Genomic DNA, 24,964 nt, shown 5'->3' with positions numbered 1-24,964 from the left:
AGGAGGGGGAGAAAGGATGGGATGAAAGCGGCCATGGGAACCCCAGCCGTGTGGCCTTTCAGCTGCACCTGACTTTATCCTCCCGTCCCCGGGTTCAAATTCCCAGCAAGAGGTGCCCGCTGTGGCCCCGCAGGAGGCTCGGCTGTTGGAGCACCATTCCCCCTCACCCCCCTGGACCCCCTTGGCAGGTTGGGTATGAGGGCAAACGATCATTGTTGTCTATTTCTCTCCCTTCCTCCCTCCCTCCCTCCATCAAAGAGAGCAAATCACTGGGTGAGGATTAAAAAATTTATAATAACAATAAAGAAAAGAAAGGCGGTAACTAGCTACGGAGCCCTCAATCTTTTTTTTCCCCTCCTGTTAATATTTCTTTTTTTAATTAATTTTTTAAATTTTATTGATTATGGTATCACATAATTGTCCTCATCCCTCCATTGGGGCCCTCAACCTTAACCTTGCACCCCTCCTACCATTTCCTGACTGCCTCACTCTGTGCGGCACTGACCTCCCCGCTCCACCTCCCCCCCATGGTGGAGGTCAGGCCTCTGAATGCCCATCTTGCTCATCTCTTACCAAGGCTCTTCCCTCCGGTTCCACTCCTCCCCTCTGCTGTGGCCTAGGCCCTCAGCACCCACCGGGTGGCCGGCTCTTCCCACTGCCCCCGCCCCTCCCTCCACTCCGCACACCGGCGCCAGATCCATCTTCTGAGGACGCCACCTTCCACCTGATGTTTGTCAAGGACTTAAGTCAACACAGCAAAATGTAATTATCTGGAGATCCAGTTAAGCCAGTGGTCGGTAAACCAATTAATCAACAGAGCCGAATATCAACAGCACGATTGAAATTTCTTTGGAGAGCCACATTTTTTCAACTTAAACTTCTTCTAATGCCACTTCTTCAACACAGACTTGCCCTGGCCGTGGTGTTTTGTGAAAGAGCCACAATCAAGGGGCCAAAGAGCCACAATCAAGGGGCCAAAGAGCCCCATATGGCTCGAGAGCCGCAGTTTGCCGACCACAGAGTTAAGTTCTTCATCCACTTATTTCTTCACTCAACAAATATCTACCGAATGCTCCCCAGGCCCCATAGATAGAACAGGAAGCAAACACAGTAGTCCCTACTCTCGTGCAGCTTATCATCTAGTGGGAGAAAAAGACGTTATCAAGAAAACAAAACCAGTCCATGTAAAGTGTAACACGGGCCCCAGCGTATTTAAACACCGTCAGCGGCTTCTAGAGCCTCTCCCTACCCTTCCATCCCCCGCAGCCATCGCTCTGTCTTCCCCACAGGCCAGAGCTGTTCCAGCATCTGGGCACCTGCTGCCTCAGTGCCTTCTCTGACCCGACCCGGCTCTTCTCTTGTCTGAGCCCCACCTCCCCTCGGGGCACAGCTGCGGTCTCTCTGGCCTGCAGCGCCTCTTGTTGTATGGAGTCCGTGGCATCAACCCCCGAACCTGATGGGTGCCCTGGTCCGTGACCTGCCCGTGGCTCTGAGCACCTGCCTCCCTCCTGTGCGCGCCCTGGAGCCCAGGGACATTCCATGACATCCACGTGACACCCCTCCCGTGTGGGCACCTAACAGGGAGGAAGGCTTGTGAGTTCTTTCCCCTCTCTCATCTGGCCTCCAAAGGCCTCCGTGGGGTGGGTACTGTGTTTTCTGTATTTTCTCATCACACACAGAGATAAACAGGACTTAAAAGAGGGAAGGGGCTCATCCAGGGTCACAGAGCCTGGAATCTGACCCCAGGCCTGGGGCAATGAATCCCGTGCTATCCCACTGCTCGGATAATGTCCTCACGCGTTCTCAAGCATCGGATGCTCACCTGGAATCTCTAGCAGATCCCTCTCAACAGCTCGCCCTGAGCACAGCCTGGGAGAGCTGGGCGAAGCTGTCGGAAATCTCCCGAGTCCCCAGAGGCAGGGCTTCCCGGAACCCGGCTGCCTCCGGCCCTGGTGAGCTCACATGCTGCCAGCCGTTCCCAGGTGAGCCTGGGTCCTTGGCCCGCGAGCAGGTCTGCGCTGGAGGCCGCGCCCCCATCCCCACCCCGTCTCTGGAGTGGTCTCTGACCCAGTGGTAGAAGAACAACGTCGCGCCAAAGAGGTCCACTCCCCAACCCCCAAACCTGTGGCTACGCGATCTCATGTGGCAAAAGGGACTTGGCAGACATGACGACGTTAAGGATTTTTAGATGAGTTGTCCTGGACTACCTATCGGTGGGCCCTTAGAGTCCGGTGAGAGGTGGGCAAGAGGGTCAGAGAGACAATGAGCACAGAAGGAGAGGGCAGGGAGGGAGGGACAGGCTGGCGGAAGACATCCCATGGCCCAGGGAATGCAGGAGGCCCCTAGGCGCTGGAGAAGACTCAGGCGGACACCGATTCCCTCCCCAGCGCCTCCTGAAGGCGTGCAGGCCAGCTGGCCCTCGTCGGCGTGCGTGAGTGAATCAATGTGTTGTTTTAAGCCACTGACTGTGTGGCCATTTGCTGCAGTGACATTAGGAAATGAGTGTGGACGCCACGGCCACGCTGTAGGGAAGGACAGTGGTTACGTATCGATGGCTTCCCGAGTGCCAGGCACTGTTCTAAGTGCTTCCGTGGATAACGCATTGAAGTCCCACAACCGGAAGGTGCTACCGTTACTCTCCCGAGCCACAGACTGGAAACGGCCAGCGGCCCGGAGCCGCCCACCTGGCAGAGGGCAGCACACCCTCCCTCCAAGGAGCAAGACCAGTGCTCGGAGCCAGGCCAGGCCTGCTGCCTCCCAGCCTGACACGTGGGAGCTCTCCCTCCGTGTAGGGGGCCCGCCCTCGCCGGCTGCACCCCATTCCCCTCCTAACTTCTGCCAACTGAGGGCTTGTCTGGGGGCCTGAGAGGCACTCGGGAACACTGAGCTGCACAGCAGAGCTGGCTGGGACAGGACCAGAGTGAAGACCTGGTGATTCACGGATGTTTTTAATGGTTTTGAGAAACATTGATCGCTGTTTCTACCCCCCCCACCCCCCCACACACACACCTTTTGCAGGCTCCTCAAGCAGGAGTTGAACCCCCAACCCAGGCACGAGCCCCAACTGGAAACCCAAGTGCATCTTTTCTTTGGTGCGTGGGACGATGCTTCCATCAGCTGAGCCACCCAGCCAGGACTCACTGCTTGATTTCTGTATGTGTCCTGACCTGGAATCGAACCGGCAACCTTGGTTGATAAGGATGACACTCTAACCAACTAAGCTACCCAGCCAGGGCCCTTTTGGGGCTGTTCTTATCTCATAAAATGTCAGGGCTCACCATTATCTCATTCACACCTCGCCAGGTGCCAGCTACGAGGGAGCCAGTATCTGTCCCACAAAGCCCGCCACGTGCCAGCACCTCCAGGGAGAGCTCTCCACAGAGGTCAGGTTCCCCCAGCACAGGAAGGCTGCCCTCTCCGTGACACCACCCCACTTCCTCCCCGCGGGAGCTTATGAAACGCGGCCACGGTGGGCTCCTTCACCCCCAGCGTTTTACACAACCTGCAGTCCCACAGTCTTCGGCCCGAGGGCCCCAAATCCAAGAGGTCAGGTCCCTCTGGCCGGGGCCAGCTCTGGCCGGTCTCCTGCAGCAGGGACTAAAAAAAGCCCCTGAGCTCTAGGCCAGGCCAAGCCCATTGTCCCAGAGCTGTGATCTCCTCCAAGACAACCAGGAGGACTGAAGAGGCAGAGCCGCCTGTGAGCCAGAACCTCGGGCCAAGCGGCTGCACACGCACAGAATCCCGTTCAGGGACCACGCCAGTTTGCCACGAGCGCCCGGGGGGTCTGCTCAGAGCAGGTGCCGCTGCGCTTGGGAGCTGTGTCCGGCCCTTCTCTGTGTTGAGACAAGGCAGGGACCCCCCCCCCCCCCCCCCCCGCCTCTCCTCAGAGCTAGATACCGGGGAGGTGTCTGCCGGCGGCGAATTCCTCAGCAGAATAACGAGCAGAGAGGACAGGGGCAGCTGCTGGGGGACAGACGAAACCCCAAGCCCACTCTCCTAAGGAAGGATCCCCGGACTCTGGGCTCCCGGGTGCCTGACGCTTTGGACAGGCCCCCCGAGATCCAGCAATGTTTCCAAGCTTCAGCTGTTCGAATCCCACCTTTGCAGCTGAGTCCTACTCACATCCCCCTGCACTACCATTTACCTAACCGTGTTCTTTACAACTGACTTCTTAAAGGCACGGCCTTATCCCAGGCATGACGTCTGAAATCACAGGAAAGATGCACAACTTATAGTCTCCCTAACATACGTGAAAACAGCTACCTACCTATTCCAAGTTCAAAATACATATCCAGGCGCCACCTGAAATCATCTATGCGGCCCCCGCTTCGGGAAACATCCACGTGGGAGCCACAGGTGCGGCCCTCACTGCCCGTGACAGGGAAGTGAGCTGGGCAGACGGCACAGAGATCTAGGCATGCATGTCAGACCATCCATTAAAAATTGGCACCGAGCCCAAACCGGTTTGGCTCTGTGGATAGAGCATCGGCCTGCAGACTCAAGGGTCCCAGGTTGGATTCCGGCCAAGGGCATGTACCTTGGTTGTGGGCACATCCCCAGAAGGGAGTGTGCAGGAGGCAGCTGATCGATGATTCTCTCTCATTGATGTTTCTAGCTCTCTGTCCCTCTCCCTTCCTCTCTGTAAAAAAAAAATCAATAAAATATATATATTTTTTTTTAAAAAAAATTGGCACCAAATAACACCTGAGGGGTTAATCTGCATTATAAAAGGATTCTTATTCCTGACAAATGAGTTCCCTTTCAATGGCAGCATTTGTATCGCCCTCCGCACCTTTAAACAGAATGGTATCACAGACTTTTGGAACGTGTGCCCCACTTTACTGCTGGGAGCTGATGCTGCCATCAGTATCCACATTATTGTTTGTTTATAGATCATTAACTCCTCAAAGGGGAGGATGGGCTGAGAGACACAGGAGCCCCCCCCCCCCCCCCCGTCCCCCCATTTCTGCTGAAAACCACTGCCATCTTCACACCTGTCCCCTGAGAAGATGAAGTGTCTTGGAAATTACATTGAAACAGGATTGATGTATAGGTCTGGCATCTGGACATCTGCTCGAGGAACATGACGACTATTTAAGGTAAGCACTCCTGAAGCAAAGTAATAGAAAAGAGAGAACCGTCTTGGATTCCTACCAGCGGCTGGAAAAGAGACGGTCTTACAGGAGCGTGCCAAGCCGGTCCGCGGCCCCGGGGAGGAGCACGTGCGCCAGAAATGCCCCCGGAACCGCACACGTGCACCCCGTCCAACCCCGACTCAACCAGGCGATCTCTCCTCCTCTGGAGTTAGTCCCCTTTTCTCAGAACCCTCCTCATTGGCCCTGGTGATATTGCTGTCATCTGTACACCTGCCCCCTGGCCCTGAACTGTGAATTCTCTGAGTTCATCTCATCTCCTCCCGGGGCCAAGAAAGCGCTTGGAAGAGAACACAACCTGGCAGTGTTTGTTGAATGAATCGATGAGCTTCCTCACCCTCTATCTCCGGCCACCCTGCTTGTCTGCTCCCTCTCGTGACAGCCTGGCCTGGGCAGGGGTTCAGGATGAGACCAGAGGCCTGGAAACCCCCAGGACTCTGGAAGGCCCCCTCCCCGGTGCCGGGGACAAGTCCGGAACACAGAGGCAGCCGGGCGGAGGGGAGGACACACAGGGCCGGGGAGGCGTGGCGCTGTGCGTGTGAGGGGTGCCGGGACCTCTCGGCATCCATGTGCCGTCTCCTTAGAATGCCTCTGCGATGGAGCCGGGCCAGGCACACGGTACACCCTTTGCAAGCCCCGTCGAGCCCCGCTCATTCCACACATTCACTGGGCGCCGGCCAAGCACCAGCCTGCACGGCATTCCTCAGTGAGCACAGGTGGGCCTGCCCTCGCGAGCAGGGAGAGCAGGCAGATGCCTCCAGCCCCAAGCGGGATGAAGGATGGCTGAGACTCCGGCCGAAGCCAGAGCCCGGGGTGAGGGTGGACCCCTGCGGCAGTGTATCAGCAGACCCCATCTGTGCTGGGAAGGGCTTCTCGGAGCGGGTCCATGAGGAACCCCACACGCTATGTTCTTGGTGCATAATCACACTTTTCCCGTCCAGCTTCTGGCGGGGAGGCTGGTCAGGCCCTAAGCACAGGGGCTGTCGTGGGCCCACCGAGGAACAGGCCTTGCCCCCGGGGCTCGGAGGCAGCTCCAGAGGGGAGAGCCGGGGTGGGGCACCAGCCACCACCCATTACAGCTCCTCACGGAGCAGCGCCCAGGCCTACAGCTCCGCCCCGGCGCCCAGGCTCCACACTTCACCATCCACCTGGGGCTGCGTCTATTTTTACCTCCATTAGCTCCTCCGGGAAGCAGTCTGCAGTGTGGGTGGGGCAGGGCCGGGATCCTATCCAACAGGAGGGACGAGAGGCCCAGAGAGGCTGGAGACAGCCTCCTGCCCACAGCAGTGCCCTGTGCCCTCGGGGGTGCCCCGCAGATGGGTGACCTCTTTTCAGGAAGCCTGGCTTGCAGCCTAAGGACTCGCTGCCATGCTTTCTAACTGGCCTCCTTTCTGGCCACAGAACAGCGAGGAGGTAAGCAGAAGGCTGAGGTTAGAGCTCTTAGGAGTGGGCTCAGGGGAAAGGAAGACTGAGGGTTGGTGCCATGCCTCAGGCAACACAGGTGTGGCTTTTAGAGGGAGCCCTGCCCTGGGGAGGAGGTGCAGAGAGAGGACTGATGCAGCCACGCCCCTCCTGCTCTAGCTTTAGGGCAACTTCCCTGACAGGATAAGGGCATTGTGGCCCAGAGTGCGCACAGCCCCAGTGGGCGGGCTGGGGCCCAGCAGATGCTTCCCGCGTATATGCCCGCCTTAGGAACAGTGCCTGCCCACCTGGCCTCTGCTTCAGAGCCAGCTGTCACCTTCCCCCTCTTCAGCAACTCCCATCCTCTTCCTCCAAGGAAGCTCAGTGACCTTTGGTGCTCTCCCTCCCGCCCTCCCTCCTTCTCTCCAAACGCTCTCCTGCGGAGCCCAGACTCACCAAGTCTCCTCGCTAGAAAGAAAGAGTGGCCCCCTTGGCCTGAACTTCCTAAGTGCACTTATCCCACGGTTGCCATGGAAACAATGAATGGAGGCCTCCTGGTTTCAAGTCAGCCAGCTCCTCTGGGGCAGCAGGCTCACACCAGGGCCAGGCCCGCCAGGTGACTCATGTCACCGCCAGCGAAAGCCCCGAGCACAGCTGGCCCGGCCGGGCAGAGCCGGCGGCCACTCCCCCCCGAGGACAACTGGTCCCCGGGCGGCGGCAGGCCCAGCGCCTCTCCCGGAGGAGCAGCTGCCGGGCGCGCAGCCCCGGAGCGCGCAGCCCCGCGCGCCCCCTCCTCGCGGGCACGTGCCCGCCCCTCGCCGCAGAGCGAGGCCGGTGCCCCCAGCAGCCATGCCTGCCCGCGCACAGCTCCGGGAGCCGCTCGCCCTGCCCCCTCCCTCCGCCAGCAATCCAGGGCGTGTCACGTTCCCACCTTCACGGCCACCAGGAAGGGGGACCCTGAGCCAGGGCTGGTCGGGGTTCCCAGCTCGCATTCCTCCAGGAGAAACACGTCTTCATCCTCCAGCACCTTGTCCAAGAGGCCTATCGCCTCCTCTTCCTCCTCCATGGCAGCCGGAGCCGCGGAGGGCAAACAGGAAGCGGCAGGGTCCACGCAGCGGCGGCGGCGGCAGCAGCAGCAGCGGCAGCGGCAGCGGTGGCAGCAGCAGCCGTGGCCGCCGCCGCCCCGGAGGGAGGGGACGGGCGCGCGGGGCAGGCCTACACCAGCATGCTGGCCGCCGCGGCCCTGGCACCCGGCCACCGGCTCCCGAGGAGAGGCTCCATGATGAGCCTTTTCCTGCAGCCGCTTCCCGGCCCGAGAAAGGGGAAGCGGGGCCGCCGGGGCAGCCCCGCGGGCCTGGCCGCCGCTGCTCCGGGCCGCGCTCCCGCCGCCGCGGGCCGGGCTGTCCGCGCGGGGAGGCGCGCGGAGCGGGCGGCGCGGGAGGCGCCCCTGCGCGGCCGCCGGGCCTTCCTGCTGCGCGCGGGCCGGGCGCAGGGGGCCCGCTCCTCGGCCGCCGCTCGGAGGTCGGTCCCGGCGCCCCGCCGCCGCCGGCCCCGGCGATGATCCCGCCCTCGCTGGGCGCCGAGGTCCGCGTTTGCTGCGAGTGCACAGGAAATGCACGCCTGGGCTGGCGAGGTGGAGCCGTTCCCTCTGCGGTCGCCGGGCCAGCCGGCTGGCGGAGGCTTGTGGAGCGCGGAGGAGGGGCGAGGAGGCCGCAGCCGGGCCGGGCGCAAGGGGAGGCCGGCTTCGCAGAGACAGGCTTTATTTACAGCCCCTCTCTCCCCCTCCGGGCCGGGCGGGCGGGCGGGCGGGGGCCGCAGGGGGAGGAGCGCGGGCGCAGCTGCCCGCACCGCCTCGCGGGCCACCCCGGCCGGCCCGCTTGGGTGTCACCTTGGATCCCCATTCTCACCCCTGCCTCGGGCTCTGACACCTTGGCGGGGGTGAGGCGGAGGCCGGGTGAGAAACCGGTTTCCAGCCCGCCTCGGGCTGGGGGAGCAAGGCTCGGTGCAAAGAAGGCCTGGCCTGCCTCGCTGCAGCCAATGGAGGCATCGGTGCCAGCAGGGGTCTGCAGGGGGGCGGGCCACCTGGGTGGCGGGAGGGGCCCCATCTCCTGCTCACAGATGCAGCTGAGATTGGCATTCCACCTCTTAGGGATCTTTTCCCTCAAGAGGGGCCTTGGGCCCTAGCCGTTTTGGCTCAGTGGATAGAGCATCGACCTGCGGACTCAAGGGTCCCAGGTTCGACTCCGTTCAAGGGCACATGCCCAGGATCGCGGGCTGGATCTCCAGTAGGGGGTGTGCAGGAGGCAGCCGATCAATGATTCTCATCATTGATGTTTCTCTCTCTCCCTCTCCCTCTCTGAAATTAAAAAAAAAAAAAAAAAAAAAAAAAAAAAAAAGGAGGGGCCTGGGCCCAATAGAGCCCACACCACAGGAGAGGGTGATCCAGGACAGGGACTATGGCCAAGTCTGTCCCCCCCCCCCCTCACTTCCGCCCTCACCCCCGCTTCCCTTGGCTGCTTCAACAGTTACAAAAGCTGAATCCATCCGGAGGGTAAAGGGCACAGTCTGGTTCCCTAGCCTGGATTCAGAGGTGGCACACTCACCCACTCTCATCGGGGAGGAGTTTGGGCAGGACCCGAAAAAACTCTTTCACAACCCAACACCTAGGCCAAAGGTTGCACACTCCAGCACCCATGATGGTGCAGATAAGATCAGTCAGCAAAATGAGTGGGGTGCGGGCCAGGTGAGCTGCAGGAACCGCCACTCGGCTCCGGGCCAGCTGGTGGCTGCCCTGTCCTGGATTGTTAAAGAGAAAAAAGCTGGAAATCTGGATTCTCACGTGATACCTTTCGATTTTAAAAATGATGACAGGTAAATTGCATTTATAAAAACCACAGAGCAGTCGATAATATTATGGTAACTATGCATGGTGCCAGGTGGATGCTGGAAATATGGGGGAAATACTTTGTAAAGTATATGATCGTCTAACCACTAGGCTGCACACCTGAAACCAAGACAAAATAATATTGAAAGTAAACTAATTTAAGCCCTAGCCTGTTTGGCTCAGTGGATAGAGCTTTGGCCTGGAGACTGAAGAGTCCCTGGTTGGATTCCAGTCAAGGACATATGCCTGGTTGCAGCTCCATCCCCAGTAGGGGGTGTGCGGGAGGCAGCCGATCAATGATTCTCATCATTGGTGTTTCTACCTCTCTCTCCCTCTCCCTTCCTCTCTGAAATCAATAAAAAAAAAAAAATTTCTTTTAAAAAGTAAACTAATTTTAAAAAACAAACCATGGTGTGGGCTAAATGAAATGCGTATCTGTGCCCTGAAGTAGGCCCACAGGCAAGGCCGCTGCCTTCTTGCATCTGGTTGTTTCTTTGAGAGAAGGTTGGGAGGGGACGGGGGAAGGGGACGGGGGTTTCCTGAATATTCCTTCTGTCCCCCTTTCCTCACTGGAAACGAATTCAGCTTCACACCCTACCAGCCCACCCCTTATCTTTATAATTTATAAGCCTGTATAACGGGGGCCACCAACTAGGTAGGTCAACCGAAAACTCAAGATTCTGGGTGCTGAGCTCCGAAGCTCCAGCCCCATTCAAGCACCCTACCCCCCGCCCGCCCACATCTCCCTCCAGCCCCTCAAGCATATCTCCAGCCAGGGGTTCCCCTGTAATCTTCCTGATGCTTCCAGCTCACAATTCTCTCTCCCCGTACACTGTTGCCAGGACCTGCCACTGTGGCTCTGAAGGATACAGTGTCTGGGCTATCCATCAATTTCACGTTTGTTTCTCCACCCGCCTCCTTATGCACGTGTCACATCCCCCTCAGGGGGCAGCTACTGTGTGGCCACAGGGGGAAGAGGCAAACTCTCTGGACCTCACATGGAAACGCATCCCAAAACGCATCCTTGGCCCACCTGGTACCCTCACCTCTCCTCTCCAGCGGGCACCTCGGCTCAACACAGGGCCCTTGGCTGAGCCTCCAAGCTGGGTGGAGGGTTGGGGAGGAGAGAGGAGGGAAAAAGGAAAGAATGGGCATGATTTCTTATCCCACCTTCTCCCCCAAGGTCTGTGGATGCTCTCAGCTCGGGGGTGGGTGGTGGGTGGGGGGGGAGGGTAAGGGGGAAAAGGGGGTTCCTGCCATTCTATTAGAGTCGAGAGCCTGTCCTCAGCAGTAACAGGCTCCTCCCTGTCTCCAAAGCTGAAATGCAAGGGCCTGGAGGCAGGTCTCTGGGCCCTCAGGGCTGACAGGGCTCCAGAGCCACGCCCGCCCCACGCCCCACCCTCTCTCTCTCTCTCACTCACTGGTTTTCCCCAGGCCCTGCCGGAGCCGGTTATAAATAGCCAGGGCACGTCTGAAGGGCCCTTTCAGCCACAATTCCTCATTTGGTTTGGGTGGATGGATGAGGCTATTCCCAGAGCCTGGGAACAGCCAGGCCTGGCACTCCCCAGGACACGCGTGTGCCAGACCAGGGCTCTGGGCCACAGTGTCTGACTCCATCCTCCAGGCTCCACGTGCAGGGCAGGGGCTGCGCCTATGGCCAGCCAGGCAGGTGGCCTGGGAGAAGGGCCTAAAAGCCCAGGGGCCCTCCTGGTCCCTCCCCTCACCCAAGGGAGCAGGCCGTGCCCTGAAAAGTCTCTGAGAGCAGCAGTCGCCAACCTTCCGGACCTCACGGGCCACCCGTGGTCCACGGACCCCCGGTGGGTGACCGCTGTCCTAGAGTATCCTCGTCTCCATTCCCATGTCCCTCTTCAGCATGGTGAGACTGATGTCCACTTCTTCCCCTAACCCTGAGACCTCCCCGAAGCCGCTCCCCAATACCCATGGCATTTCTACGTCACCCCATCCCCGCCGGCGGGAAATTCCGGTGAGTAACTAGGATGCCATTCCAGCTCCACCGGGCACACAGCCTCCGCTCAGATGCCATCCACCCTATGGAGGAGGGTGACTCACATGTCCCAGTGGTGCTCCCTCCCGCTCCCCTGCAAATGCCCAGAGCCAGCCCTGGACCTGAGCTTCCTCCCTGGGTCCACCCCGCTCCACCTGCTTCAGCCCGGCTCCTGATGCTCCGCTCCAGGGAAGCAGCCCGCTCCAGAGGCCCCTAACTGGCCTTTTCCCAAAACCAGAGGCCTCCCGCTGTAGTCAGGACATTCTCCAATCCCTTCGCTGGCAGGACGGCGCTGGGGCTGGCAAATCTGACCACCCGGGCAGGCAAATCCTTCTTCTTCCTGCCTCCTGTACGTGTGTCACCCACCAGGACCCAGGCCTTGGCCTCTGCTCTGCCCTCGGGGACTCAGCCCTTTTCATTTCTGGGCCATTGCTAGTCCTTCGCCATGGGCGCCTCCTGCAGCTTGCTCAGCTCTGCGTGTGGCATCTCCTCATTCTGGACCCCTCAGCTCCAGAGCCAGGCCAGTCGGCCCCTCCCCCTCCCTACACCAGCTTCCCCTTCTGGCTTCTCCACTTCTGTTCGCAGAGCCGCCACCTTCCTTCCCTCAGGCCCCACATCCCTTTTGTCCAGTCCCTTTGGTCCTTCCTTCTTTTCTGCTCATTTTTAAAAGATATTTTATTGATTTTTAGAGCGATAGGGAGAGAGAAACATCAATGTGAGAGCGAAACATCGATCAGCTGCCTCCAGCATGCCCCCTACCAGGGATCAGGCCAAAAACCCAGACATGTGCCCTGACTGGAATGGAACTGGCAACCTTTCAGTGCACGGGAACGATGCACAACCAACTGAGCCACACTGGCCAGGACCTTCCTTCTTCCCCTTTTCCAAAGCCACCACCCAAACCAAGGTCTGCAGCATCTCACACCTGTACAACCACAGTGATATTCCATGCTGACTCCTGCTCCTGCCTGTCCTAGCTGTTCATTCGTTCATGCCCAGAGAGAAGGCCTGGCACTGCAAACACTCAAACCTGGGAGACACAGCCCTCACCATGGAGTGCTCTCAGCCTTAGGGGGCGAAGGGGACACGGACAAACAAGGCAGGGTCCTCACTAATCAACACGTGGCCACAGGTCAGAGGGGCTAACCCTAGCTGAGAGGAAGAGCTTCCCAGGAGGGCGGCTTCTGAGCGGCATCTAGAAAAGGGGGTGGGTTTCCAGGCAAAGGGAGGGAGACGAGAAAGGAAAAGGTTTTGTAAGGAACACCAGGAGGCTCAGCTGACGGGAGAGAAAAGGGGCAGGTGATGGGCTTGGAGAAGTGGCTAGAACTACACCTTGGGGAGTGAGGGGTGTGGACTCCCTCATGGGCACTCACCAAGCCCACACTCTCTTCTCTTTTTTATTTATTTATTTGTTTATTTATTTATTTTAAAGTAATTGAATCTTTTTTTTTAATTTATTGATTTTTTTACAGAGAGGAAGAGAGAAAGAGAGAGAGTTAGAAACGTCAATGAAAGAGAATCATCGATTAGCTGACTCTTGCACACCCCCTACTGGGGATATGCCCGCAACCAATGTACATGCCCTTGACCAGAATCTAACCCGGGACCTTTCAGTCCCCTGGCCGACCGACGCTCTATCCACTGAGCCAAACCAGTTTCGGCTCTCTTCTCTTTTTTAAAAATAGATTTTTATTGATTTCAGAGAGGAAGGGAGAGGGAGAGAGAGAGAAACATCAATGATGAGAGAGAATCTTTGATTGGCTGCCTCCTGATGCCCCACAATGGGGATTGAGCCCGAAACCCGGGTATGTGTCCTGACCGGGAATTGAACTGTGACCACCTGGTCCATAGATCGATGCTCAACCACTGGGCAAGCCTACACTCTTAAAGCTACCTCAACCCATGGCCTTCTCTCTACCCTTCATTCCCTTACCCACTCCGTCAACAAGTATTTATTGACTGCCTCCTGTGCCCCAGGCACGGTGCCAGCGTTCAGAGCACAGCCACACACAGCACACTCCGTCCACCTCCATGGAGCTGTCCGTCTCAGGGACAGACTGACCTTGTGAGCCCAAGGCAGTGCCAGGAGGCGTACAACCTCACAACGATAGCACTGAGGCACAACTCTTCCAGAAAGAATATATGGAAAGACCTACTGTGATAGTAAACGTTCACACCCTCTGACTCAGCAACTCCACTTCAAGGGATTTTCTACAAAAACATTTCTACAAAGTCGCAAAGATTATGTACAAAGATGTTCACTGCCCTGGTGCTTATACGTGTAAAAGGACTGGAAACAGCCCAAATGTCTATCGGAAGGGGCTTGGCTAGGTGAACTACATTCATAAAATGCTGCATATCATCATAAAGAAAAAGGAGGTGTATCTTTACTGACATGCAAAGATGTCCACTTGTTAACTAAAATAAAAACAAATTGCACAACAGCACCAATAGCATGAAATGCAATCTCACTTTACATACACACACATAGATGCCTGTACGTCTATCTATGTATATTTATCTATATATAAATACCTCACGTGGAGAGAGAAAAAAAAAAAAAGGAGACACATAACACAGAACCAATTCTTAGCGGAAGTTTTCTTTGCAGGATGGAACTTCAGACTTTCACTTTCTGTATTAGGCAGCTCTGTAAAGTTAGAGTTGCCAGTGATGTAATCAGGGAGAATGAAGAAGTTGAAAAAAAGAAGTGGGCTAAGTGCTATGATTGGGAAAGCAGCGTGAGCTCTGGGAACACAAGACAGGCAGATGATGGAGCCAAGGGGGAGTCACGGAAGGAGGTGACATGAAGACACCCCTCAAAACGATCGGGGGCAAGCCAACCCCGTGGGGGCTGGGGGGCAGCCAGGACGGTGTGAGGCAAAGTGAAGTGAGTCCGGTGTGGGTGGCGAGCATTCATTCATTCAACCAGTATCCACTGAGCATCCGCTGTGTGCCAGGCACAGTCCGAGGCACATTCTCCTTGGGGGGATGGGTGATGGGGCCACAGGGGTAGGCAGGGGTCAAGTGGTCACGTCAGGTGGGGCCCAGACAGTACGACAACATGACAAAGGGAAGGCATGGAAGGGTTTGAGCAGGAAGTGGCAGGGCCATTCTTCAAGGCGTTTCTGCCGCTGACATCAGATTACGCTTTCTAACGCATTGCTCACCCGGGGCCCAGCAGAAGCCACGCCGGCCCAAACAAGGGCAGTGGGGCTCTGGCCTGTGGCTCAGCTGATCCCGTTGTTGACAACAACCTCTGCGGCTGCCATCATCCAGGTACAGTCCCGCCTTTGGGCCTTGTCCTGGGCCTGAAGCCCCTCCTCCCTCCCTCCTCTTCGCCTCTCGACTTTCTTGGCGGCAGCTCAAGCCCCACTTCCAGAGCTTCTGGAGCTCCGTGTGCCCTGGGCCCACGAGAACGGACCTCCCTGAGCCAGGGCCAGGGCCGGGGGCAGGCGGAGTTGGCTGCAGCCGAGGATGGAATCAGATTCACCCACTTCCTGACAGAGGGGGCCCCTCCCCCTGCCTTCTCCTCCTCTGTGGTGGTGGGAGTCATTCCAAAAATCGTCCAGTCGAGTTCAACTACGTGAAGCGAATGCTGAGTACAAGCCAGGACATGACACTGTTTGCAGAGTAAAACAAATAAGCAAAAATGAAACCAAAAAAATACTCCTCTGGATGCTGGATGTGAATCCTCTCTCTGCCTCTGGCCAGCTGTGTGACCCGAGGCAAGTCCTTCAACCTCCGTGGGCCTGAGTTCCCTGGCCTGTCAGTGAGGGTCATCACAGCACCACCTCCAGGGTGGCCGTGAGGACCAGTACACACAGGGCAGTACACGTGCGTCAAGCCCTCAGTAGGCACCAGCTATTCTCTTCTTGGGCAGCGGAGGGGGAGTTCAGAAGAGGGGGAGCCCTAGCCCACTCCCAGCTACACCCACACCTCTTCCAGTGAGCCCAGTCCCCAAGCCATACGGGGCCCTCCTCCTTTCCTTAAGCCTCCAGAGGTTTCCCCAGAACTTACACCTTCATCTAGAATGCCCTTCCTGACCAGTGCCCGGGCAGAACACTGCCTCCTCTGAGGCTGCCTCCTCCGTGCTCTCCTCCTCCATTGGCCCCACCTAAAGTCACAAGACTGCCCCCTCAGACTTGTACCTCTCTCAAGGTTGTTGCACAGATGGCCTTGAAACAGAGGAACTGTGTGTCTCTCTCGCTGAGTGTGTGTGTGTGTGTGTGTGTGTGTGTGTGTGTGTGTGTGTGTTTACAAAGGGGGAAGGGGCAAGCCCTGTTCGTAAAAAGTCCAGAGTCCAGAACCATAAAAAGTAGATGCTTAGCGCTGGCTGGTATGGCGCCATTGGTTCGATTCCTGCTCAGGGCACATGCCCGGGTTGTGGGCTCGGTCCCTGGTAGGAGGCATGCAAGAGCAGCCAATCTTTTTCATTGATGTTTCTCTCCCTCTCCCTTCCTCTCTCTTTAAAATCAATACAAACATTTTTTTTTAAGTAGGTGCTCAGAAAATACAGGGCAGATTATGGCCAAGTGGGAAATGACCAGGGAGAAGGGAGGGCAGATATTGCCAAGTGTATATGACCCCAGGAAGCTTACAGGGCGAGGCAAAGGGTCTCCCAAGGAGATAATTCAAGGGTCCAGGTTAGGTGGGTGATTCTTATAAAAACATATGACGTGGGCCCCTAGGGCTAAAGGGAACCCAAAGTCACACCGTCCTTCCAAAGAGAGAATCTCTCTACCTGGTCAGCAGCCTCTGCTGGAGTCCTTCTGGTAGACAAGTCTAACGCTTGAGCTATCCTCAATAGTTACTCAGATCTTACCCCATGCTAACTCTATTCTTATCCTTTTCTCCAAGGCAATGTGGGATCATCTTCTTTCGTTTTAACCTGTTAACCGAGCAGGACCTATAAATACGTCAAACGTAAACAATATTGGGAACGGGTAGGACGTATGAATACGTCCTTGAAATATATGTTGCGCCCTGAGAGGGACGGTATATATTTTTTGTAATCTTTATAATTGTTTGTAAAATTTATAATTTTTTAATTCGATGTTTCCATTTTTTTGTTGGTATTCTTTTCTATTTGTTTGTAATTTTGTATTTTCCTTTGTGCTTTATATATAAATAAACGAAAAAATATATATTTCATTTATTTTAATTAAGTATAAATAAAAAATTAATAATATAAAATTACATGCACTGGGCGTGACGTACTTACTCGTCCTAGCGAAAGACTATGCGCCCATTATACGTTGCGTAATTAAAAAGGGAACTCCCTGGTTAACAGGTTAATAGGTCAACACTTTGAATGCAATGAGTGTAAACGGGCGAAGAGTAAGCAATGGGCCTCTCCTGTTCCTGCCCAGGCACCCTCCCTCCCATGCAGCCCCATAGGACGCTGTGAGCTGGCCCTCCCTCAGCCCTAGGATCCGACATCAATAGAAACCACTTTCACAGAAACCACCTGGGCAACCTGAATGCCCTGACTTACCTCCACCCTGCCCGTAAGCCTCCGGGGTCACTGCCACTGGATACGTCTTTCCTGCCCACCCACCTTTCCCCACTGGTAAATGCCAAATGTCCCCTGCAGGACCCCTCCGCCCAGGACTACTGCCCCAGACCCCCGCGTTTCCAACCTCCTTCTGGGCCACAGGGGTTCTCAACCAGGGCGACGGGCTCCTGAGGAGACGTTTAGCAACAGCTGGAGACCTCGGTCGTCACAACTGGGGCTTGCTACTGGCTGAGGACAGAGCAGCTGCTGGTCGCCCTGCAATGCACAGGACAAGCTCCCACGGCACAGAATTACCTGGCCATTTCCAGAGCACAGGCTGCTCTAGACACACTCCGGAAGCAAAACCACTCTCTCTCCAAGGCACATGTGTCAAACACAAGGCCCGAGGGCCAAATCCAGCCCGCCAGGCCTTGCAATGTGGCCCGCACCGCGCTGTCATCACTGCACTCCGCTGTCAGTTTATGACATTGTCAGTTTATGACTGTTCAGTAAACCATTCGGCCCGCGATTTAGGCTGGATTTTAGATTTTGGCCCCTTCTCTGATTGAGTTTGACACCCCTACTCTAAGGAGTGTGTGTGTGTGTGTGTGTGTGTGTATGTTGGAGGGGGGCAGGGACATTTACGTCAGCGCCAAATAGAACAGGCCAGCACCTTCCTCCTCCCTCAGCTCACACACCTCCTGGTGGTAAGTCGGTGTCAGCAAGGTGGGCTTACAGGGAACACCCTCACCGGGGGGCCAGGGAGAAGGGAGGGCAGAGTATGGCCAAGTGGATACTGGCTCAAGGCAACTCGAACCTCTTTCCGAGCAACGAGGTCTCCGTGCCTCTCTCCTTCCCCTGAATCCCCAGGGTGGCGCCCTCTAGAGGGGGGACTGTGCCTGGCAGGAATGGCACTGCGAGCAGAGCCTCAGGGACTAGAGCAGGGATGGGGACGGTCCAAGAGCAGCCAGGGCCAGGGCTCCTGAAGAGCTAGGCTCCCATCCAGGGAGCGATTCCGAGGGGTGCCCTGACTGCTCGAGCACCCCACCTACTCACCAGCTGTGGGGCCTCAGCAGGGCTCTGTGACATCTCTGCTCCACAGAACGTGTAAAACGGGGCCCTGCTGGCGCCTACCTCCCAAGGTTGTGGTGAGGACTCCGCGAGTCGCTATCTATAAAGCGCTCCAATGGTGCCCGGCAATCAGCCAGGGCTCTGGAAGTTTCTACACACAGGCAGGAAGATTCCTGCTTAGGGCACACAGAGAAAGCCGACAAGGGCATCCTCCACGTGAGAGAAAGCTCCGCACCCACGGGGGGAGAAGCCAGGGGACGATGATGGGAAACAGCGAGTCCCTGGGAGGGGCCGTCCTCTGCCCTCCTGCCCCGGGCACGACCCAGGCCGGGCAGCCCTGCCAACCGGCGGCTCCCTGTGTGCGGCCAACACCTCGGAGGGCTTCCGCAGCACTAGCTCCAGGGGCACTGCAGACCTGCTGGTGGGTCAGCCAGCCTCCCTGCCCCGCCCCGCAGACTCCGGGGCTCATGGGCAGAGACGGGTCTGGTTGGGTGCCCCTTCATACCCACAGGGCCTGGGGCCTGTCAGAGACCAGCAGGCCTTCCCTGAATGCGTGTGACTTTGGAGGTGGCCTGGCCGGCAGAGGTGAAACACACTCCTGAACGATGGTCCCAGCACACGGGCGGGAGCAGAACCCACACAGGGAGGACCAGCTCCGAGCCAGGTGTGCGAGCGTTCCAATAGGGCAATATTAACATGAATAGGATAGGGAGGGCCTGTGTTCGATGGAGCTGAGGGTCACCACCAGGGCACTATGGCTCCCTGCTTCTCAACCCAGACAAGCTAAGGAACCCCCGCCCCGAGCCTTAGTCTCTTCATCTACAAACCACGTGGTCGGCTCCCCACGTGGTGGGAGGCGTCAGGTGGCAATGCGCCCATGGGCCCTCACTCAGCACCTGGCACACAGAGGAGCTGGTTACTCTCCCCTCGGCAGCGAGGATCAGAGATCCAGAGGGAGAGGCCGGAGCGGGGCTGCTCCGACAGGAGGCTGGCGACCCGAGGACAGCCAGCGTGTCTGACTCCGGCAGCAAAATGCCGGGGGGCATCAAGCACAGGAGCCGCTAACCTCCCCAACCCAGGCCCGAGCTCAGTGCTCCCGCTCTCCACGTGGCTTCCCCACTCCCTAGTAGCAAACTCCTCGTTCGGTCACCTCCAATATCAAACCCCACGTCTTCAGAAGGAGCCGAGGCAGAGATCTGCCCCGGCTTCGTCCCCTAAGCCTGCACCTGCCCTCCCGCCCTCCTCCCCGGCCACCCCAGGGCTTCCCAGTTCCCGTCCACACACATGAGGGAGCACCCCTGGGAGTGCTCCTGGGAGCCGCCGCGGAGGGCCATGGAGGTGAGGGGCAGGGACCCTGTGTGTCTCCCGGACAGGGAAGATCCGGGAGGGGCTGAGAAGCTCACAAGGGAGATGGTGTCTGAACGGACTGGCAGCACCACACGGACTCCAGCATCAGAAAGACCCAGTGTAAGCGTCTGGCCACTGGCTTGTCCTGGGCAAATTAAGTCAGTTCTCTGAGCCTCAGTTTCCTCAACTGTACGATGATCACTGTACCTACCGTTTAGGGCTGTGGCTGGCCTCAAATGAGGCCACCCATGTAAAAGGCTCAGCGAAAATCTAAGTATTTGTGATGATGAGGAGGAGGAGGGGGAGGAAGGAGAAGAGGAAGAGGAGGAGGAGGAGGAGGAGGAGGAGGAGGAGGAGGAGGAGGAGGAGAGGGAGATGAGGATGATGATGGTGATCCTTTGGACTCTCCCCATCCTTATCTTTGGATTTTCCTGCACTTGGAGTCGGAACCGCTCAGTGCAGCCTTTTATTTGACCCTGTTGGACCTGCTGTGGGTATCACAGGAGCTACAGAATGCGTGTGACACTGAGCAATCCCTAGTTAAGTTATATGCGAAACGTGACAATTCACAAAGCGCCCTGTCTCGGGGAAGCCTCGCAACAGCGGTGTGAGGTCAGGAGGGAGGAAATGCTCGGTTTCCTCACTTCAGAGAGGGTGACCGCCCTCCCCCAGGTCACACAGCCGAAAGGGGCAGCGCTGAGACAACACCAGCTCTTCTCTCTCCCCCGTGGCCCCTTTTTACCGCCCCTCCCAGGAGGGTAGACTAAGGACTCCACAGCTTGTGCGCGGGGAGCAAGCTTCTCTGTAAGACCATGGTCCTGGCAGAGGGATGTGTGCCCCCCCCCTCCGCCCCCGTTGTCAGCTGAGCTGGAGAGTCTGCCCAGCCCCCAGGGCTCACTCTCGGTTGAACTGAACCACCAGGCGTCAGCGGTCTGGCCCTGCAGGAAGCTCTGCTCGGCCTGGGCTGGGGGGAGTGAGGCATCTGCAAGGCAGGGCGTCAGGCGCACACTGGGAGCGGGGAGCTGCGCAGATGAGCCAGGTGCAGGGGGGTGTTGGGAGCAAAGAGTGTGTGTCCAGCCCCCACCACGGAGACCTAGCTTCAGCTGGCCACCCAGCAGGACCGATCCAACCCCAGGAGGGAGGCTGCTAAAGCAGGTTCAGTCTGTCCAGCAAGCATTCATCAGACCGGGCCCTTGCTTTGTTCCCGGCTTCCCACTCCTCTAAAAGCCGGCGAGAAAGGTGTGTGGGCCCCAGTCACCAAGGACTGAGCACTGAGCACCCCAACGATGCAGGCCTCACCTGAGCTATCCTAGTCTATCCTCTCAGGTAGTCTAGCAAAAAAATTTTTTTAATTGATTTCAGAGAGGAAGGGTGAGAGAAAGAGAGAGAGAGAGAGAGAGAGAGAGAGAGAGAGAGAGAGAGATAGCAATGATGAGAGAGAATCATTAATCAGCTGCCTCTTACATGCCCCACACTGGGGATCGAGTCCCCAACCCAGGCATGCGCCCCGACCCAGAATTGAACCATGACCTCCTGGTTCACAGGTAGATGCTCAATCTCTGAGCCACAGCGGCCGGGCAGTTAGTCCCACTCAGAGAAGAGAAAAGTGGGGCTCAGAGGGGTTATGACACTCCTCCAGCGTCTCCCCGCTAGAGAGCAGAGGTGCCCCATCAGAGCCCGTGTTCCTTCCGTTCTCGGGGCTGTTGGAAGAGCCAGACCGTGAGGTTTAATTTGACGTGTCAGCCTGACCGAGCCACGGTACCCAGACATGTGAACAAGATTATTAGCGTGTATCCGTGAGGTGTTTCTGGACGGGATTAGCATTTGACTCGTTGGCTAGTACAGCGAACTGCCCTTCCTCATGCGGGTGGGCCTCGTCCGATCAGGTGAAGACCTGATAGAACTAAAAGGCTGCTGGGTACACAGGGACTCATCTTGCCCGACTGTTGAGCTGGGACCTGGGTCTCTTTCAGCCTTCCGACTCAGACTGAAACATCGGCTGCTCTTGAGTCTCAAGCCTGCTGGCTTTCTAGTCAAAGACCATTGGCTCTGCAGGTTCCAGACTCAGACTTGAACTATATATCAGCTTTCCTGGCTGCAGATCTTATGACTTCTCAGCCTCCATAACTGAGTGAGCCAATCCTATATAATAAAACCCTAATATGCAAATCAACGGAAAGTAAGAACTACTGGTTGCTATGATGCGCATTAACCACCAGGGGGAAGACTCTCAACACAGGAGCTGCCCCCTGGTGGTCAGTGTGCTCCCACAGGGGGAGCGCTGCTCAGCCAGAAGCGGGGCTCAGGGCTGGCAAGCATAGCCATGGTGGCAGGAGGCAAGGAGCAAGGGGTCCCAGGCTGTGAGAGCCCCAGACTTTGAGAGGAATGTCTGACTGGGGAGCAGGCTTAGGCAGGTATCCCCCGAGGGGTCCCAGACTGCAAGAGGGCGCAGGCCAGGCTGAGGGACCCCCCACTCCAGTGCACAAGTGTCACGCACTGGGCCTCTAGTTCCTTATAATAAAAATCTCTCTCCCTCTTTCTTGCATTCTATTGGCTCTGTTTCTCTGGAGAATCCTGATGATCACAAAGACCACACTTTGGGTTTCCAGGCACAAGGTGATGGCATATTTAGGTGTGGAATGCCCCCCTGCCAGAGGCTGGGACGATCATCTGATTTGGTCTATAAAAGTCCCCTGGGTTCCCAAGGCCCCACCGGAAGCCTGGCCGGGAGGGGGCCTGCCTGGCCGGAGGAGCTGAGCCAAGCAGCAGGAACCTTGGCTTGCTTTCTTCTTCTCTCTTCCCTCTTCCGCTTCCTCCTTGTCTTCTTCCCTTTTTAAAAGAACTTGAACTGCTCCCCAAAGTGCACAGGAAGAGGTTGTCAACCCGCTCCAGCACCGCAATGTAAACAGCAATACTTGCCGAGTCCACTAGGTGGGGCCAGTGACACAGTAGAAAGGACAACAAACGCAACTCCGGGAGGGAAGGTGGGAGGCGTTGGAATCTCCGATTAGCTCCCCAAGCTAGACAGATGCTCCCGCCCCTGTCCTGCATGACTTCCAGCCAATGGAGTTCACCTCCGCCCTCTGGTTCCCAAGCACTGCAGTCAGCTGTCACCGTAACATCTCTGGATGTCAAAGTCCTCAAACCGAGTTATTCCCTCGAGAGCCACCGAGCAAAACGGGCAGCCACAAGGAAGTCACCGCGGAGGCCTCGGAGCTCCAGGCAGGGGCCCCTCCCACGATGCCTGTGACCTGTCTCACGGGAGAGTGAAAGGTACCTGACTGCACCTTTCACCGGGAAATCTAAAACGTGATGGACACGCACGCCTACAAGGCGGTCACGTGATGAGGGAGGGAACCAGGACGGGAAGGAAGGAGCATGGAGGGGAGGAGGAAGTGGCAAAGACACGTTTCCTCTTCAGCAAGTGGCTCTGTTTGGCCGCACGTTCTCCACTCTGCCGGCGTTCCTGGCCCTGTGCTGTGGCCCACAGCAACCCTCCCTGCACCTGCTCACGGGGGTAACAGCCGAGTCCCCGGGTGGAGGGGGAGTGTCTCTGAGCCCTGTTGTGATGAGACCTAACGGCAGCGAAGGAAAGCCAGTCTCCCTCTGGCTTTCCCGGTTGTCCTCCATTCAGGTCCCAGAATATCCTCTCTCTCCCACCAGCGGCAAAAATCCTGCCCTCTGTGGCCACCATGGTTGTCTCTCACCTACACCCTTCCTAGGACCACATGGCGACACACCAGAATGCTGGCCATGGGGGGCCTGGACTGACCACCGCCCTCCCCGTCCCCTCCACCTCCCACCTGCCCCCACCCTTCCCTTCCCAAACTTGCACTGCCTGGCAGCCACGGAGCTAGGCCTCCGTTGCCATGGCAACGACGTGGCTTCCCCCAAGTGGGAAGTCCGTTGCCAAGGCCCTTGTTGCCAAAGGCTGTAACAGCCACCCCGGTGTGTGAAGAGGGGGGTGAGCTGGCAAAGGGGTGCAGGGTGGCCAAGGGAGGCTGGGAGGAAAGGAAGCGGGGGGAGGGGGGAGGGGGTCTCAAGAAATGGCAGAGTCCAGGTAGCCCCCCCTGGCCGGCTGCAGGGTGGGTGAGGGGTGCTGGGCTCTGCAGGAGGGGAACAAGTATCTCACAGCATCTCAGCGACTGTTCCTTGGGGGCACTGGAGAGAAGGAAGGGGACCCCCGCCTAACACAGCTGAGCAAGCCCTCTCCTCTCCTCAGCAGGACCAGACACTCCAAGAGCCCCCCGCATGGAGGAGCGGCTCTGCTGCTCCCCAACTTCAGAATCCCACCAGCCCCCAGGAGTTCCTGTCTCCTTTGCTCTGCCTGTTCGTCTCAGACGCAGGCGCACCAGCTGGGCCCGGGGAGAGCCGGAGCCTGTGGCCAGGAACAGCACTAACGACCAGGACTGCACACCTCCACACACCTCTACCCCGGGTTTGTCTCAGAGCACAGACTTAACATCCCCTGTGCCCGCCTCTCCCTGGAGCAGAGCTCCCGCCAGCCGCCAGCCGGCGAGGGTTGAGGTGGACACGTGAGAGCCCCTTTCCTCCCAGAGGAATGCCCCCGAACCCGCTCACTCCGCCGCAGCGAGCACCGAGCCAGCCGCGGTCTGCTGAGCGGGCACCTGCACCCTGACAGCCCCAGGGCACAGCGGCCCCTGCCCTCCCCAGGCCCCGTCCTGTCCGGCTGGAGGTGCCGAGGGGGGAGCTGGGGGGGAGGCTGTCCAGCAGGCGGGAGCAGATGGCGGGGAGAGGCGGCAGAGGGAGCGGCAGGTGCTGGGGGAGGGAGGGAGCCCGGACTACACGGCACCCAGGGCTGGAAGGAGCTGACGAGGCCTCCGAAAACGGCCAGCGCCAGGGTCCCCGGGGGCATTCCGAGCAGAGCCTGGCCGGCCTGGGACGCCAGGCCTGCCTCCCCCCGCCCCCCACAGCCCTCTCTCCCCAAACCCAGAAGGAGAGCAGGTGTACCTACCCCGGGTGCCAGCCCCTCCGGGGGGGTGGGCGAGGCGCTGTCCCCGCCGCCCTGGCTGCGGGCGCTGAGCTGGGGCGACATGGTGGGCGACTCGTCGATGTACGGCATGGTCTCCGAGCCCTCGGGGGGCCCCTTCTGCTCCTCATTCCCCTCCGCGTCGTAGTCGTCCGCCCCGTAGCTGAAGTCTGAGACAAGGAACAAGAAAGGCCACTGAGAGTCCTCCACCAGGGCTGCCAGCGACTGGTAGCGCAGTGGGCGCCGGCGGCGGCCCCCGGCGGCCATGCTCCCGGCCGCCGCATCCACGGCCCGGCCGGACCCTCGCCGGGGCTGGGCAGCGCCCGCCGCTCAGGGGCGGCTGCTGGGAGCCAGGGAGGAGCGGTGCCGCCGCCGGGGCCACCTGCTTAATAGCACGTCAGCTGCGCGTTTGCGTATTTTCAAGCCGCTGTTTCCTTCGCCTCCTGCCTGATTCCGAGTCTTCAGAACTGACGGTGGGAGCGGGAGGCTGGACGCTTCCAACTCTCCCCTCTGAGTCACCGTTCTGCTCTTTATAGGGAATAAGGAGGTGGGGGCGGGCCGGGCGATGTCACTTCCTGGGCCCCTCCTCCTGAGGTGCCATTTGTGTGCTGAGCCA

At 58.1% G+C, this 24,964-nt stretch overlaps 1 protein-coding gene across 4 annotated transcripts in view; it reads right to left on the bottom strand.

Annotated features, from left to right (window-relative positions):
- The window catches only part of ABR (ABR activator of RhoGEF and GTPase), a 181,606-nt gene that overhangs the window by 69,381 nt on the left and 87,261 nt on the right, over window positions 1-24,964 (bottom strand). For 3 of the 4 annotated variants that reach the window (XM_084862843.1, XM_084862846.1, XM_084862844.1), the window contains exon 2: window positions 24,334-24,518. In XM_084862843.1, coding sequence (XP_084718969.1) covers window positions 24,334-24,518 — 185 coding nt within the window. Of the gene's footprint in view, window positions 1-7,485; window positions 8,273-24,333; window positions 24,519-24,964 lie in introns of those variants that run through there. The other variant, XM_084862845.1, reaches the window with a different exon arrangement.

This window comes from Pipistrellus hanaki, assembly GCF_964339955.1.
Source record: "Pipistrellus hanaki genome assembly, chromosome: 16".
In the NCBI taxonomy this organism is placed as follows: Eukaryota; Metazoa; Chordata; class Mammalia; order Chiroptera; family Vespertilionidae; genus Pipistrellus; species Pipistrellus hanaki.
This window is presented reverse-complemented; position numbering and strand designations above follow the sequence as displayed.